The following is an 18049-nucleotide window of genomic DNA, read 5'->3' as shown; positions in this document are numbered from 1 at the left end:
TGGATGGCCAAAAGGACTAAAAGTGGAAAACAAATCAAAGTTAAGGACTAAAAGTGGAAAAAAAATCAAAGTCAAGCACTACTTATGTCATGAATGAAAGTCGTGTACCTAAATTGACGGAAACACTAAAGTCATAGGACCAAAAGTGGAAAAAACTCAATAGTTAGCCTATCAGCTAATTTTGACTTATTTGACCATTATTAGATGTTTGATTTGGTTAAAAAATTAACATAAATATTTGGTTAATTAGCTTTTTGTAACTCTAAAATGCTAAAATTCAAAAGGTTGCTCAAAACAACTTTTTCAATTAGCTTTTCGAGAAAAGAAATTATGCCAAACAGTTATAAGCTAACAGCTAATTTACCAAACACCTTTCTACAATATATTATCAACTAGTTGTACCCTCTAACTCAATCAGTTAATAGTCATTTACCAAACAGAGCCAAGTTTTATTTTTGTGCATTTGTCATTTTATTCAAAGGTAAAAACTGGTAACGGGGATTATTTTAGAGTTGTCATCGGTCAAACTTAAATGAAGAATGCGATTAGCCGGTTGTTAGTCTTTGGTCTTGGTTGTCAAAACTTAAAATAACCTTCATTACTACTACGTAGTTGTTATTGGTGTATAACCAAGTGATGTATTTAATTATATTATTTATGTATAAAATTTAAGGGTTTTGACCCGTTTGAGTATGATAAGGGACATTGGCACAACTTAGAAGCCCCTTTACTCTGTTTTTGAGTAGTTGACGACTAAAAAATTATGATAATTTAAAACAATCAATATTGTCCTTATTGAAATATGATATGATAATTTATGTACACTTTGCACAAGAAATCTTCATTACCTCTGATTATATTTTTAGTGGGAATTAAATCCCTACCTTGTCACTGGAGCAAAACTTCTAATGTGCGGTGCACTTTTTAGTCACTTCTGTTCATGTAACATCATCATATATGCATCTTTCTTAAGTCTAAACTGAAGCATTTTTCATCCATCAACAATTTACTTTAGATGATTGAAGATTGAAGGGTAAAGAAGATAAATTATGAGTTGCCCAGTCTCTGCTGAATTGTTTTCAACCCTATATGTACACTCTGCGCACAGAAAATCTTCATTACCTCTGATTATGCCTGCAGTGGGAATCAAATCTTCACCCTGTCACTGGAGCAAAGACTTCTAAGATGACACTTGAACCATTGAGTTAACCCCGCGCGGTCCACTTTTTAGTCACTTCTATTCATGTAACATCATCATCTATGCATCGTTCTTTAAGTCTAAACCGAAGCACTTATCACCCATCCTATCCTATCCTATCCACAGTTTTACTTTAGATGATTGAAGATTGAAGGGTGAAATGCAGTAAAACATTTATTTTGTATGCAAGGATTACTCCCTGCCACTAGCTTCCCATCACCTAAAGTACTTCTCCTACAAAACAAACACTTACTCTCAAGATTATGGAAGAATCCAAGGACCCGTTTCCTAACTCGAGAGTTTCTCGAGAAAACTGGAGAGTTAGAGAATAGAAAACATAAAACATAAAAAAAGTCTTCTTTATCAGTGGAGGCCTCACAAAAATGCTTTGACATTAGCCTTAGATGAGCAATTCCTGAGCATATACCTACATTCCATTCCAAGAATATTAATTTGTAATCATCCCATCAACACAACTGGGCTTCAATTATTCACCCTTGCATGCAGGCATTCACCAATCATTAATCAACACAACAAACATTAACTATAATACTGCATAGATTTGAGTGAAGAAAGAAAATCCATATACCTGGCTTCAACAGAACTAAATTGGCTAACATAGTTGAGTTAGTTGCATTTCAAGGCAGGCAGCATTTTGTCAAGCATATTATATGATAGTACGATATAACTGCGGAACAGTGTACATAAATCAAACTACAAAAATTACCTAAACAGACTACCAGCAAAATGAAGCCCTTTCAGTCTCATAATTTCTAGAGCAATGAAGACCGAGTTTACTAACCAAATTCACTCAAGCTAAGTGTGCCGTGCAGTGCAGACTAAAAGCTTCAGGCACTTTCACCCAATTCCATATGTACACACCTCGTGTCTAAATTGAATAGAGGTAACCCGGTATCCAACATAGTGTCCCATTTACCCCATGTGACCTGTGAAACCAAAAAATTTCAGGAATAATGAAAACGCCAAGAAAGAAAGACTGTGATTTCCCATTACAATAAATCCCGCTCCTTGCTTATGATTCCTATCCTTGGTTGCCATACATACCACCGAGCACAATGAGGCAATTTCTGCATAAATAGTGTATCGGGTACCACCTAGCCAGATGATGCACGAGGGGTCAGCTTTCGAGAGACGAGCACTGGTTCGTTACTTGCAGCTTTCATTGCAGCAATCTCTTCAAGACGCTTCCAAGTCGCTTCACGTTGCAATTTTTTCTGTTGTTCTTGGGCTTCACCTTCCTGAAATTTGGTCATGCACTCTTCAAAAAATTCGGGATCAATATCAGAGAAAAGTTTGCATACATTCAAAGTCAAGCTTTGCACTGCCGGATTCCAATGGGTTCTTGAATTTTTCTCCAAGGCAGGGTAGATGACTGGCAGTATAACTTTGCGATTTTGTTTGATTAGGTTCTCGATGTGATCATTATTCCATAAAAACAAGGCCCTCTCAGCCACCTACATGAATAAAATTGAATAGCATGATGATATAGATACTATTATTGTCCATAGACTAGTGGAAGGAAGTGAAAAGGGAATGTGAAAAGCAAGCAAATGTAAGAATCAAGTTAAATTTTTAGTCTATACTACCATTACACAAGAAGTAATCTTTTATGTGCATATTACTTTTCAGCAAAGGTTCACACTGTTGAATTTGAAAGATCCAAAGGCCTGCTGGGTGGAGAATAACAACCACCCACCAGTTAGGCAGAAGCAAAGGTGAAGAGTCCAAGAATGAGAAAATGTATATAATACTGAAAGATTACAATATATTTCTATAATTCTATGTTTCTAATGAAGAAACACAGTACATATACATACGTACACATAACTATTAATATAAGCACCTATTCATAAACAGACACAACCCTATAGACAAACATAAACCTTTGTTTTTCAACACACACCACTCAGTATGATTTTCCAGTTCCTCGTTCTTTTGCAAAACTAAGAACAGGTGAGGATGCAAGAAATGCCTTTGTCCTGTTTATTTCCCTTACCTCATAAAACTATGTAAAGATACTTCGTAACAAGGATAGTTAGTGGAGAAGATAAGCAGGCAGTATGAGTAGTCAATGTTGAAGGCACATTAAATGTGCCAGAGAACCGGAGAATGCCAGGAAAGGAGTTCATTGGGGCCTAGTTGTGTCTACAAGGAATTTCTGTGCTAAGTTCTCTTAGAAGCCCTTGGATTCTTCTCCATCTAAGAATTACTAGGAAGATGCCCAGATTTCAGGCAAGCTGATATACATTAATTTAACAAGTATTAAATATCAAGTTGAAAAGTTTCAATGAGTTCTATCATCTTTTACTGAAATTAATTAATTCAGTGAAGTGGCAATGCCAGTGTGTAAAGAACAGAGAAATAATAGAGTAGCATATAATGCAATGTACAATGGTCCTAAAATTTGCCCAGACACTTGATCAGTGCTGCCAACAGTACAACTACATTCTGAAACAGGTATTGCACTATTACTGATGAAAATAATTCAATAATTGCCATTGGTGAGGAACTGAGGATACTATTCCCCCTCCCACCCCCAAACAAGCTCATTCCATGCACTATCTGTTCTTCAAAAATTGGAACACAAATAGCTATGGTTTAGCTTTGTGGTGCAGGAAGAACAGTTGCAAGCCTATACCATTTGTTTCAAAGGCGGGAAAAATAAAATAAAACAGAAAAGAAAAGGACTAACAAACTACAACCACTGACCTGAAAATGCGAGCTGCTCAAGCAACGACCAATTTGCTGAAACAAGGGAACCATACAGCGCTGGAATTCTGGAGGCTGTGTAGCCTCCAAGACCTCCTCCAGCTCACCTAAGAACATAACTTCCTTCGAACTGTTTGTGATTGGCCAATATTTCAGTAAACCCCTGATAACAGTATCGGCAAGCTTGCAGTCCTTCTCCACAAATTGTGTAATGCAGTAAGATAACTGCTGATGGTACATTTGTATGCACTTCGGCTTGTGAAGTGGAATAAGAGCTCGAACAAGGAACAGTTTGTGCTCTTCCTTCAGTGGTAATGCAAACCCATTAATTATGCTGCCCAAGATTTCCAGCAGCTCTGCAATTCCATTATGCTTCTCAGTTTCAAAGACGAACCTATAGAATATATTATTGATTGCTTTCCTAATGAATGGGCGGTGCACCATGAACTTTCCATATATCCGGTGCAGAACTGTTTTCAGGTATTCCCTTTCTCTTGGATCTTCAGAGTCAAACAGATCTAATAGCTTTACGACAAAAGAATGATCAATGTATCGTTTTGCCAACTTTGCATCTGTTTCAGGTGATGCCACAAACCTGAGAAGGAATTCATACACAATTTGCAGATGGGACCATGCAGGGTCCATCAAGGGTTCATCATCTTCCAGGTCAAAAGCTTCCAATATTTTGTTCTCACGAGGCTGAGGAGTAAGCACCCTGAATAAATTAATGGATACCATTTTAATAATTTCTTGCATGGCATTTTCTGTGAATTTCTCATTTGCAGAGGAAACATAATCAACAAGCTCTACCAGGGTCTGTCGTTTGATGTCTTTCTCTTTCAAGTTTTTTGTTGGATCAGTAAAATCAAACGGCACAGAACACAAGTTCAGTTTCTTTATGAATAAACTTTGCTTCTCAGAATTGGGAACATCTCTAAAGCTCGGCAACGCTTCATAGGGAGAAACTCCCGAACTCCCATTCTCCTTTGCATTTACAGCCTGGGGAAGTCTACTTCCATGATTGAGCCCCGGAGAAGAGTTGGAATTGACTCCTATTGAAGATGCAGCATTCGAATTCCCTGACCGAGGACTTGGCAAGTCACTGCTTCTTGGACTAGGTGAGAAAGTAGAGCCTCCACCATCACGATTTTCCACAGACCTAGACGGCTTCCGAGGGAGCTTATTGAATATCTGTTTGATCATCACTGGGAACTACACACTCGAGATTCTTTGGTATGAACCCAACAAGCTAGGTAGATCAAACAGTGTTTCAAAACAGACACATCCCCAAAGATAACGACACTAGAAACCGCAAGCATATAACCACCAAACCCGAAAGCCTAACAGCAACTCAGCGAGATCTCATCAGATCATAAACCTCCACTGTTCTCCACCACCATAAACCAATCCATCCTTCATATGGTTTCAAGTTCTTCCAGTCTAAGTAACTAACTTCCCCACTCATCTGGGCATTAAAAGAAGGTGAGAACTCCTAAATGAAGAAAATTACAATTATCAACTCTATCAGAAGTCAAAATTTTCAGTTGATCCTACATCAATAAAAGTCAATTTCCCCATTTCCTTTAGTGCAAAAAAATTGACACCAAGTCCATATTTTAGAAATATTTACACATATATCGATTCCCCCTTTATCAGCAAACTTAAAATCATGTTCTTTTTTCTTTTATGCCATAAACAGAATAGTCCAAAGCTCAAATTCCGGTTAAGGTTCAAACCACAATCACACAATTTAGGCTCTTCTCACCTGAGAAGAAAAGATGTAAACTAACCGCAGCTCTTCCTTCTGTCAAAACTTAGAGAGATTCACAGCCTACAGCGAGATCAAAAGATTAAAAGATCAGGCCATGATCTACGAAACCTAGATAACATTCCTTATCAATAATTACCTGCAAAAAGCGCCCAAGAAATACAAGCATAAGACACTCAATAGTCAATAAACAACAGGAGCAGCACCATTCACCAGAAGGATATTTGATGCTTACAAGAAGAAGAAGAAGATAGCACAAGTTATTGGTGATAAAGAAAAAGGCAGACTGAAAAAGATTGAATCTTTCTGGGTTGGGTCAGTAATCGCAATCTGAAAAAACAGCCCAAGACGAAAGAAAAAGGGAGACGGGTTGAAGAAAAGCAATTTCTGGTTGTTCTCGATGTGTTTGGTTCGCTGGCATTATTGTTATTCTGATTTTTTTTTCTTTTTTTTTTTTCAATTTTAAATTTTTATTCTTTGCTTTTTTCGGAGATTTCAATTTTCAACTTCTCAAAGCACTCCCCTTTTGGGGTTCTCCAGATGGAAAGAAACGTCCTGATTTGACTAGTTTCGCCCTTTATCTGCTAAAGAATTTTATGGAAGAAAAGGACCATATGGTCCGAACAGTTGAATTTTTTTTAAAAAAATGGTTAAATAAATTTCAAACTTTTATTTAAAAAAATCAATTAGGTCCTTAAACTTTTAAAAGTTACAATTAAGCCATTGAATATGTTATTCTGTGCACTGAAGTCCAAAATTAATTAATGACATATAATAGCATGTCAATAGAGTTCTAGACAAAAATTTGATTCTCCTAATTAGAAAAAAAAATTGTACCTCCAATTTGTATACATTATGATAGTCAATATTATTCAATAACTTATCACAACGACACAATATAATAGGTGCTTCTCTGTTGACTACGTGAAGTCAAAGAAAAACATAGCGAATTTGTTAATAAAAGAGTTAAGTAGGGAGTTGATAGAGAAGTTGTCACGATGAATGAGACTAAAGTTTTTGGAATAATAGTTTTATAATGGGAATGATTATTAATAGTTTTATACGAGGGTTACGAACTCCTATCGAATCCTCATTGAAATAGTGACTCCTACATGAGATTAGCATGTATGCATGCTTTAATAATTCTAAATGTCGGTTGACATGAGTGCAATATACAGGATACTTGGGAAAAAATCACCTACGTGGCTATGTGAAACAAAAGTGGAACCACTTTAAAAGAGAATTGTGCTCGCTCAATCCTTTTGAAACTTTGTTTGTGCATTCTTTTCAGTATATTGTTTATGTACATTAATTATTATTATTTTTATAAATATATATACATTATGAACATTGATGTTTTTATGCTTTTACTTCAAAAACTCAACTTTGGTGGATTTTTGGTTGAAAGGCTGAGAATTTCTATAATTATCTGTGTCAACTTGGTGGATTTACAAGTTTAGTCAACATAGTCTTCACAGTCTCTGCGCAACCTTGCAAACTGGAAGTGCAAACTTGGTTGCAATTTCCAGTTCACAACACAACGTTCTTCAGACTTGGAATTCTTGGTCCCCTAACTGTTATTGTGAATAGTAACAAAATCTAGCCATTTCTTGCAACAACAATAAACTTTTTGCTATAATTTTTATAAATATGTATAAAAATACAAAGATACAAATAGAAGGATATGAGTATTTATAAAAGTTTTGAAACATACATTAAAATTTGAAGAATAGATAAAAAGTTTGTTTACTTTAGACAGACAAAAAAAAAAAAAGTGGGAGAAATTCCATTCTGATAGAATTTATAAAAGTTAGACTCAAAAGTCTGAATTCAACACCAGTATATTTTTAAAGATTTTTTAAAACTTTGAACTCTGAATTGAATACCGATAAACTTTTAAAGAATTTTTAAAATCTAGATCGAATACTACTAAAATCTTGATTGAACATATCCCCTAAGAATGAAGGTGGATTGGATTGGGCATCAGAGAGTGCAGAACTTGCAATCATGCTCTCTTAGCCAAAACTTTGTGGAATATACACGGTGGGAAGGAGTGTTTGGACACCTAAGCTTGAGGATTCTCCCTTATTCCAGAGTATAGCTGGTGGACAACCAGGTGAATAACAAACTCTATGATATGATAAGGATTAAATCTGAGAGCAAGCAGTAGATGTGAGGATGTCCTCAAGCAGCCTGCATGCTGAAAATCAGGATAAAAATTGTGTTCTGTCAGAATAGGCTAGACACCTGGTCACCTGGATAACTTTATTTTTTTTTAATACTTAAGTAATCACAGTTTTGCCATACCATCTCCTAAGAATCACTACAAAGATAAATTTCAAGTAACACAATCAACCTGAACCTCGTGGCTTGTAACAAAGCGATAGTGTTGGGATTCATTTGCACTGTTTACTCTATTTGGAAGGCTGTAACCCGTACTATATTTTTGAGAAGAAGTCCTTTGAACAACAAAATTAGGCCCTGTTTGATAAATAATCAGCCAATTTTGACTTATTTAACCACTATTAGTTGGTAAATAATAAACTTTTTGTAATTCCAAAATGCTAAAATTCAAAAGGCTACTCAAAGCAGCCTTTTCAATTAGCTTTTTGAGAAAAGAAATTATACCAAACAGCTATCAGCTAACAACTAATTTATCAAACAACTTTCTACAATCAGCCAATGTTATTAACAAATCATACCTTCTAACCCAAACAGCCAACCCAATCAGCTAACAACCATTTACCAAACAGAGCCTTAGTCATGTTGAAGATTTCATAGGTACTTCAACGATACAAAGCAAACAAGTCATTCAATAAGGAAACTAGAAGTTAATGCCAGATAAAGATTATGAAAGGTCATTCTTTAACCACACTCAAGCCCATCAATCAAAGAATATATATGGCATAATGCAAACAGGATAAATTAGTTGATTAGTAATCTTACTATCAAACTAGCACAGGATACATCAAATAATAGAAGAGCTTTTGTATCCCACAGCAGACCATGAAACAATCAAAGATTTTAGAGGGTGTTCTTCCCAATTCCCATTGCACAGCTGCATCCAGGAGGGTGAGGGTCCACACCACAATGCATATCCAAACTTTAGGCATCCATGACCAGGTTTGAAGAAGCTTACGGTGAAGGATTCAAATTTGAGGCATCTGCCAAGCTGACCAAGAAATATTACCAGATATCAAACCCTCTCGACTCATCAACCCTTAACCATTTGAATAGATGATTTTGGAGCAGAAATGAAGAAAGAAATCATACAATGATCACATCTTAAGTACAAAATAAGAGAGAGGCTGAGCATCCCTATCAAATGAGAAGACATACAAATTTCCGGCATCACTTTTCAAGGCATATCAGCAGACTAATCTCAATGCTCTATTAAAGCAGCATCAGTTTCTGACAATGGTGCTGCAAGGCAACAGAAATTTCAATTAAAAGGATGAGAACAGAGAACATAATGAAGTAAAATGATCATCAACATAAAACTAAAAGAAAATGCATTTACAAAATGCATAGAGAAAATACTGAATAGACCAAACTCCAAAAGCAAAGAGTAATTAACAGATTGGTCTTTATGTATGTTCCCCCCTCCAAAACCTCAACCATTTTTAAAGAATAGAAAGATGGGGCACACATATGAGACCAAATAAGTAAAAGTAAAAAATAAAAATGAGAACAATGCTAAAATCATTAGAAACTACAATCACATACAATCTGACCTGCAAAGGAAAACTTTTAGTTGGCATCTATACTGCCCATCTTTGCTTGTTCATTTAGTATTATACTCTATTTATATTTAAGAAAACCATTGACGAAGAGGGTTCATTTCCAGAGTTGGGAAAATTTTTAGTTGGCATCTATAATGCCCATCACAGCAAACTTGCTAGTTTATTGGTAAAAACTGACTTGCACAAGGAGCTGGAAAAATTGAGCAAGAGGGTACATTCCAGAGTTGGGAACTATTCCTTAGTCCTGTGGTTAAGAAAATGATTCAATAATAGCAATTTTCAAGATGCACATCTACTCAAATAGAAAAAGCTGTTCACATGCAATACTTATAGAATTTAGATAATGATTTCAATGAAATTAAAAATGACAAGTTGAGTGAGCAACAGCAGTGGTTCAAGCATCAAGATTAGCTTAAATAAGCAGGATTCATAAATTCTCAACATCATGTGTTTTAGATAGGAAATGAAAGTTCTGGGCAGTAATGAATTCAATCGTGCCAATGAGATTTTCTAAAATACATCTAAATACCAGTATACCACACAAGCAGGCATAGAAACATACCAAGCAAGTCTTCATAACCATCAGCCAAAAATGAAGCGTCCATGAGCAAAGGGGGTGAAAATACTTCATTTGGAGTTTCATCCATATCATAAAATGACCTGGGTGCATCAGAAACTGAGGAGTTTGAACCCCCAGCAGAAAGAAAACCATTCACAGCATCAAAGTCATCAAAAGAATCCAGATCATTTAGTAAATCTGGGATTCCATCAGATTTGCCCCCCACATTATTTTCTGAACCACTCGTTACTAGATAGGATGAGTCTGATCCAGAAGCAAACAGCTGTTTAGCACTTGATAAGCTTGATTTGTTCTCTTGACCAACACGAGTAAACCCAGCTCCTGAGAGCGGTATGAAGTAATGGTCAGAGCTATCATCAGCACGACTATCTTGAGATGAATCTGGATTGTAAGATTGAGACAAAAGTGCAGCTTCTCTGACTGATCTTTTCAAGTTTTGTACAAAATAAATGTCATTATCTGCAAGAAGAAATGAGTATCATTAAGAAACTACAAGTAGAGAGAGAGAGATAGAGAACTGCAGCAAAGTAGTATATGCACCCAGCAAGAGATTAGTCAGGAAAAAGAACACAAACCTTGTGATGGGTTATCCACATGATTATTTAATAGAGGTTGGTCAAGGAATTTTTTCTCTGAAATGTTTTCTATGTGACTGTTTTGTGCTGGCATCTGTCTCTTCTGAGTGTTCCCACCCTTCCCAGAAGAGTTAGGTGTTAGACTAAACAATGGTGGGAGCTTTAAAGCAGGAGGGCTAGCTGATACTTTTTCTAGCTGAATGGCTGACAATCTAGAATTCATTTCAGCAACCTCATCATTGCTATTGTCCTAGAAAAGTCAAGATTGTGTTGAACATAGTGAGAAATTCAGAATCTAGCATCTACAAATATCATTGAAGCTTATGACTTATGTTCTCCATAGAAAATACCAATGCTCTTCCACTGCTCTGTGCTTGGATAGGTGAGTTCGATCTTCCATGATGCCTGGTCAACGCAGGCATACTTGATGAAATACTAGTAACCTCCTCAGTCAGCTCTGAAATTGAATTCTGTATAGCTGGAGCAACTTCCTTCAGTTGATTAATGAGGACCTGAAGAGTAGAAGTATATTCATCAGAAAATTTTCAACTGTAAATCACAAGAGTAAAGGAGAACCAAAATCTAATATACGAATCAGTATGAATTGAAAATGACTACTCTCGGTCCTCGAGTAATTTACAGTACTATCCAGCAGACGAATTGCATTAGTATATATCTTTCACCTGTGTTAAACCCTAAAGCCCGTTTATAGATAAGCCCATTAGGGTTTCCATTATTTTGTAACCTTTATTGATGATTATTCACGTTGTACTTGGGTTTTTCTAATGAGAAATCGTTCTGAGTTGTTTAAAATCTTTCAGAATTTCTGCAATGAAATACAAACCCAATTTGGTACTCCCATCCGTGTTTTACGTAGTGACAATGCCAAAGAGTATTTATCTGTTCCTTTCCAAACCTTTATGCAATCTCGGGGTATGTTACACCAAAAGTCCTGTGCTTACACACCTCAGCAAAACGGGGTTGCTGAGAGAAAAAATAGGCATTTGGTAGAAATTGCTCGAACTATGATATTGCATTATCATGTTCCCTCTCATTTTTGGGCTGATGCTATTCTTACTGCATGTTATTTGATCAATCGCATGTCATCCTCTGTTTTAAACAACCTTACCCCATACTCTATTGTATATCCTTCTGTTAATCTTTTCCCTCTTCCTCCTCGGGTTTTTGGGTGTGTTTGTTTTGTCCATAACATGACACCAGGGCGGTCAAAGATGGATCCTAAAGCCGTTAAGTGTGTGTTTTTGGGCTATTCCAGGCTACAAAAGGGTTATAGGTGTTATTCTCCGTCACTCAAAAAGCACTTTGTGTCTGCTGATGTCACCTTCATTGAGTCATCCCCTTTCTTCCAGCCTTCTCCAAAAGACACCGGTCGAGAAGTCCTTCATATTCCTTACCTTGGTCCTCCACCTGATCCTCCAGCTGCCCAATATCCTCCACCTGATCCTCCAACTGCTCCTAACCCCCCACTTCAGGTTTATCATCGCCGTCCTCGCACTACACCTGCTGAGACTCCTGTTGACTCACCCAGACAATCTTATCCTCCTGCTGCGGTTCTACCAATTCCACTGGAATCTGTCACTGATCCCACTGAGGCACCTTCTGATCTTCGTAGAGGTACACGTTCTACTCGTAATCCCCATCCCATATATACCTTCTTGAGCTATCATCGTGTGTCTTCCCCATACTATGCCTTCCTCTTGAGCTATCATCGTGTGTCTTCCCCATACTATGCCTTCCTGTCTCATCTGTCTTCTGTGCCTATACCATACTATGCCTTCCTGTCTCATCTGTCTTCTGTGCCTATACACAAGACTACTAGTGAGGCTCTCTCAGATCCAGGTTGGTGCCAAGCCATGTTGACAGAAATGGAGGCTCTTCAATCCAGTGGCACTTGGGAGTTGGTACCTCTCCCTGATGGTAAGACTGTTGTTGGATGTCGATGGATTTATACGGTGAACGTGGGCCCTGATGGTAAGATTGATCGCCTTAAAGCAAGGCTGGTGGCTAAAGGCTACACCCAGTTCTTTGGTTTGGATTATATTGATACTTTTTCTCCTGTAGCTAAGATTGCATCAGTCCGCTTGTTGTTGTCTCTGGTTGCCATTAATCATTGGGACCTACACCAGTTGGATATCAAGAATGCTTTCCTCCATGGCGATCTTAAAGAGGAAGTTTATATGGAGCAACCACCTGGGTTTGTTGCTCAGGGGGAGTCTTCTGGCTTGGTTTGTAAGCTTCGCCGCTCTTTGTATGGTTTAAAGCAGTCTCCACGAGCTTGGTTTGGGAGATTTAGCTCAGTGGTGTGTGAGTTTGGTATGGTTCGAAGTGAAGTTGATCATTCTGTGTTCTATCGCCATTCTAGTGGGAAATGCATATATCTTGTTGTGTATGTAGATGACATTGTTATTACAGGAAGTGATCAAGAAGGCATATCCAAGCTGAAAGAGTATCTCTTCAGTTGATTCCAGACTAAGGATTTGGGCAAGCTGAAATATTTTCTTGGTATTGAAGTAGCTCAGTCTCACAGTGGTATAGTTATCTCTCAAAGGAAGTATGCTCAGTCTCACAGTGGTATAGTTATCTCTCAAAGGAAGTATGCTTTGGATATTCTAGAAGTAGTTATCTCTCAAAGGAAGTATGCTTTGGATATTCTAGAAGAAACTGTCTCTCAAAGGAAGTATGCTTTGGATATTCTAGAAGAAACTGGTTTGTTGGATTGTAGACCTGTGGATAATCCAGAAGAAACTGGTTTGTTGGATTGTAGACCTGTGGATAATCCAATGGATCCAAATGTTAAACTTCTACCAGGACAGGATAATCCAATGGATCCAAATGTTAAACTTCTACCAGGACAGGAGGAGCCATTGCCTAACCGAGAGAGATACAGGAGACTAATCGGGAAATTGAATTATCTCACAATCACTCGACCAGATATTTCCTTTGCAGTCAGTGTATTAAGCCAGTTCCTTGAAAGTCCTTGTGATACTCATTGGGATGCTGCTGTTCGGGTTCTGAGGTACATCAAAAGAGCCCCAGGGCAAGGTTTACTGTATGAAGATAGAGGACATGCTCAAGTTGTGGGATATTCTGATGCAGATTGGGCTGGTTGTCCTTTTGACAGACGATCTACCTCAGGTTACTGTGTACTCATTGGTGGTAATCTTATATCTTGGAAGAGTAAGAAACAAGATGTTGCTAGATCTAGTGCTGAAGCTGAATACCGTGCTGTGGCTCTTGTCACGTGTGAGTTGATATGGCTGAAGCATTTACTTCAAGAGTTACAGTGTGGTCAAGTAGATCAAATGACATTAATATGTGACAACCAAGCAGCTCTTCATATTACCTCAAATCCTGTCTTTCATGAGAGGACCAAACATATTGAAGTTGACTGCCACTTTATCAGGGAGAATTGTGTCTGGGAGTATCAAGACTAGCTTTGCCAACTCTGCAGATCAGTTGGCTGATATCTTAACAAAGTCTCTTAGGGCTCCTAGAGTTGGGCATATTTGTAACAAGCTTGGAGCATATGATCTATACTCTCCAGCTTGAGGGGGAGTGTTAAACCCTAAAGCCCGTTTATAGATAAGCCCATTAGGGTTTCCTCTATTTTGTATAAGTAGTGGTAGTCTGTACAGCTTGAGGGGGAATGTTAAACCCTAAAGCCCGTTTATAGATAAGCCCATTAGGGTTTCCTCTATTTTGTATAAGTAGTGGTAGTCTGTACAGTTCTACATTATTGAGATATATACGAATACACATTATTCTCTCAAGTTCTACAACCTGTATGCTGGCTAGATGTTGCTGATGTTCAGCAAGTGTTGCTGCTAAAGATTCAGCATGACTGCTTGTGCCACCATCATGTGAATTTCGTAGCAGCTCTGGTCCTTCTCCGTCATTTGCTTTTGCCTACATAAAAACATAGCATACCAAAACCTCACTGTACCACTGGAAAAAAACAAGTGAAAATGGTCTTAATGGAAAAACTACTGTAAAATTACTTTATCATATTTGTCATTATACAAAAATAAATAAATAAATAAATAATCAAGGAGTTTCCTCCAGTAGCAATTAAGAAGATGCCATAAGAAATAATTTGACTGAAAAAGGTTCATCTTCAGAATGCTTACTTATATATTACATTTTAGATGCTTCACTACAACATATTGTGCAAACTCAAAACCTCTATCAGGTCAGAGCAAGTAGGTAAGATAGTTACTGAATGACAGTGAAAAACTGAAAATCAAGGTTAAAATCATTAAAGACCAAGCAGTTAACAAATGAAGATGGAGCTGTATGCATGGTTCATTTGATGAGTACTGGGAGTTCTGGCAGTTACAGTAGGACATAAAATGCAATGTGTCCACTTGGAACATTGATAGTAGGACATGAATTTCAAAACAAAGAATTGCATTAGAAATTAGAATAGCTGGCAGTTTGTTGGCAGTAAGTGTTTAAATAAGAGCAATAAACCATTGGTCAACATAAATAGCATACCAGTTGAAGTGATTGCTTATGAATCCGTTGTAGGGAATGTGTCCAACGCCTTAAGACTTCTGCTACATCAACAGTGGGGTGGCCTCTTGAGGTTCGATCATCCATTCGAGAAAATTTTTCATCATTTCCTTGAATATGGGAAGAATCTGAATTGGCTTTGTAATTCTCTCTAATTACATCTTCATGTGATCTATCATTTTCATCATTCTTATCAGAATGTGATGCAATTATATCACGAGGAACTGCAGAACTTTGATCCATCGCTGCAAGCAAAGATGACCCAGAGATGCGATACCTGAACATGTATAAATATGACTATTAGCTAAGTCCCTACTGTAAATCTAAAATTAAATCAACATGACTATTACCTATGCTCACGGTGAGCTATAAGATCCTCAATGGGCCCAGAGGCGAGTACCTCATGCTGGCCTATAATATGCAAACAAATATTGAAGTAGGTAAGTAGAATCATGGAACAAATTAAAATGCATAGAGAAGCCTTATGATAAGTAACTCACCTTTGGTAAAAGAAATCAGTAGACAATAGCATTTGAATAAATTGCATACTGATTAACTGTTTGATAAATCTAGATATATCAAAACTAAGCAGAAGTATCAACAGTGCCGACTTACTCTTCCGAGATAGTAATGAGTCCCACAGGCGAGTAGCTCTTTGAACCATGTGAGAGTTTTGACTGGAGCTAGACACAAGTTCATCCCATTGCTCACCTTCCAACTTGACTTTATTTCTCAAATCATGCAGTTTTTCAAGTTCTTGCTGCAAATATGCCTAAAACAAGAAGATATCAAGGAAGCACAATGAGGAACAATCATTCACTTCCATGAGTAAAGGGATATAAAGGTCCTCAATGAAAACCATGAAGAAAATTTTCTTACCTCTTCAGCACAAAGGCCACGAAATTCTGCTGTCATTTCGTGAGCCAAATTAGACCACATTGCCTGTCTGCGTACAGCTGTTTCTGCATTTTTCAGAAATCTTCTTCTTTCAAGAGCAATCCTTGCCTAGTTGAAGAAAGGAAACTCAAATTAGCAGGCATTTGCAGAACCAGAATACTTTTGCAAACAACTAACAACAAGCATTGTCAATGAAGGTAAATAGATTAGATCAAATGCACAAAGGCTCCTGCACACAGCAGTGTATGCTTGAGGATTAGAACCTGTGGGCTATGCCCTAACAGTCAATTAAGCACTTAGATAGTATGCCTAACCCAAGATGCAGTGGCTTTATTCTCATTTCCTTGTCAAATAAAGAGAAAGAACTGGAAAATATGTTACCTTGGTTACAGGAAGTAGTGAAGCAGCATGTGAGAAAGCTACATCTGTCAATGAGGCAGGCAATGGACTAGAGGCTACATCAGCTGCAAAAGTTCGTCTATGAACTTCCCTCAAAGCATGCAGAGAAAGTTGCCAAAGGAGTTCAACAAATCTGAAATTACATGGGAAGCATATCATGAGCTTTCGTGCACCTTGAAGGCTACCATGATGTGATAATAGAAACATGTTTATGCAAACAGTGTTGAAGAATCTGACAAATATGAAACAGAATATGGAAAGACAAATGACAATGATATTTGGTGATTCTACAATGGTCTTGCCCACAGAAAATTCAAGATACAAAATAAGGAAACTCATGGTCAGGCACTATATTCATTTATCTGTTTAATATTCAGAAGGCTCAAAGTATAATGGTATGTATTCTTTTCACTACTAAGTTGAACTCCTTAGGGGCCTAATAAGTGGCAGCAGTATGTATGAGTTCTAAATATGTGTTATTTCTGCAATCCCATAAAGATGAAGGTAATAGAAAAGGAGTGATCCAATGACTTTCTGTTAGATTCAACAATGATATTAATTAGTCCCATACACAATGGTACTTAATCTCGAACACAGACAAAAGCTTGAATAGGACAATCAGGCTATCCAATGACTGAGGCTCAAAATAAAGCTACAAGAAAACAACTACGCAGTATCGCATCCAAACCCAAATCAAATCCAATTGAAGTTGGAAATGAGGCACAAACTAACCTTGGTCCACAACAAGTAGCAAGAGAAGATACCCTCGAATTGCTCCTCGGTAGTGCCCCTTGCGATTCCAACTCACTTATAATTCCTTGTACGACCTAGATATTCAAAGAGGCAAAGCATTTAACAAATGTCAGCTTCCTAAACTAAAAATTTAAATTTAGGGCATCCATTCCATTCCATTCTCACCAAAGTAAAACCAAATTACCTTGCGGAAATCGCGAGACTGCGCTGAATCGAAAATTGGCCATACCTTATCAAAGTCCTAAAAGACCTTCCAAGTTAAGAAACGGAAAACAAAGATCCAAATGAATAAAAAAGCAATCAAGTTGAATGTGTGTTCGTACTTTGGCAGATTGAGTTGGGCCTCTGAGAGAGGATAAGATGAAGTAGAGAAGCTGTTCGCCCAATTTAGGGTTGGAGTGGCGGAAGAGCCCGACTCGAGGCGTGCCGTTGCTGGCTCCGATACCGATGATCGACGGATCCAATCCTAACAACAAACAGTTGGTGTACATTGCACTCTCCAGCTCAATCTCTCTTTCCTTCTCACGGTCCATCGTCATTCCACCTTCCACTCTCCCTCTCTCTCTCAATCTCTCTCTGCAATTTTGTGTTCCTCTCTCTCTCTCTCTAAAGTTTGGTTTCCAGATTTGATTTTTGTGTAAATAAAATTTCAAAAAGTAGGCCTTCGGAAATAAATAAAATTGCAGAAGGGGCCTTGCTGTTGGACTGTCTTGAGGCAGCGGCTTCAAAATTTGGGCCAAATTTTTAAATTATGAAGTTTGGTGGGGGGTGATTAGTCAACTCCTAAGAGTAGCGAATAGCGATTTGAGAAAGTTTGAAATGCGTGGGAGGGGTGTCACTAACGTGCGCCGTCGCACTCATGATTTCTTATTG

General features: G+C 37.6%; 2 protein-coding genes across 7 annotated transcripts; both read right to left on the bottom strand.

The window, feature by feature from the left end:
* Positions 1 to 1765: 1765 nt before the first annotated feature.
* On the bottom strand, positions 1766 to 6141 carry LOC115999035 (serine/threonine protein phosphatase 2A 57 kDa regulatory subunit B' theta isoform-like). Of its 4 annotated transcripts, none has more exons than XM_031238764.1 (4): positions 5836 to 6141; positions 5694 to 5759; positions 3929 to 5420; positions 1766 to 2673 (listed from the first exon to the last, which is right to left on the bottom strand). In XM_031238764.1, exons 3-4 carry the CDS (start codon positions 5129 to 5131, stop codon positions 2314 to 2316), a joined length of 1563 nt encoding a protein of 520 aa, XP_031094624.1. In that variant the 5' UTR covers positions 5132 to 5420; positions 5694 to 5759; positions 5836 to 6141; the 3' UTR covers positions 1766 to 2313. The 4 variants fall into 4 exon arrangements, with proteins under 4 accessions (XP_031094624.1, XP_031094625.1, XP_031094627.1 ...); XM_031238765.1 differs by having other exon boundaries at positions 3929 to 5393; XM_031238767.1 differs by having other exon boundaries at positions 5719 to 5759.
* Positions 6142 to 8531: 2390 nt separating this feature from the next.
* LOC115999128 (AUGMIN subunit 6) lies at positions 8532 to 17799 on the bottom strand. 3 transcript variants are annotated; one of them, XR_004093983.1, is made up of 14 exons: positions 17500 to 17799; positions 17361 to 17417; positions 17156 to 17250; positions 16406 to 16556; positions 16007 to 16132; positions 15743 to 15899; positions 15478 to 15538; positions 15110 to 15404; positions 14396 to 14521; positions 10945 to 11106; positions 10595 to 10844; positions 10002 to 10478; positions 8970 to 9119; positions 8532 to 8868 (listed from the first exon to the last, which is right to left on the bottom strand). XR_004093983.1 is itself a non-coding variant. In XM_031238906.1 (14 exons), the coding sequence occupies exons 1-13, from the start codon at positions 17713 to 17715 to the stop codon at positions 9079 to 9081; spliced, it is 2214 nt and encodes a 737-aa protein (XP_031094766.1). In that variant the 5' UTR covers positions 17716 to 17799; the 3' UTR covers positions 8532 to 8868; positions 9036 to 9078. The 3 variants fall into 3 exon arrangements, 2 of the variants coding, with proteins under 2 accessions (XP_031094766.1, XP_031094765.1); XM_031238906.1 differs by having other exon boundaries at positions 9036 to 9119; XM_031238905.1 differs by having other exon boundaries at positions 8532 to 9119.
* Between the last annotated feature and the right edge of the window lie 250 nt (positions 17800 to 18049).

The sequence above is a fragment of the Ipomoea triloba genome, chromosome 12 (genome assembly GCF_003576645.1).
Source record: "Ipomoea triloba cultivar NCNSP0323 chromosome 12, ASM357664v1".
Classification (NCBI taxonomy): Eukaryota; Viridiplantae; Streptophyta; class Magnoliopsida; order Solanales; family Convolvulaceae; genus Ipomoea; species Ipomoea triloba.
Note: the sequence above shows the minus strand (reverse complement) of the source record. Positions and strands in the feature narration are given on the sequence as shown.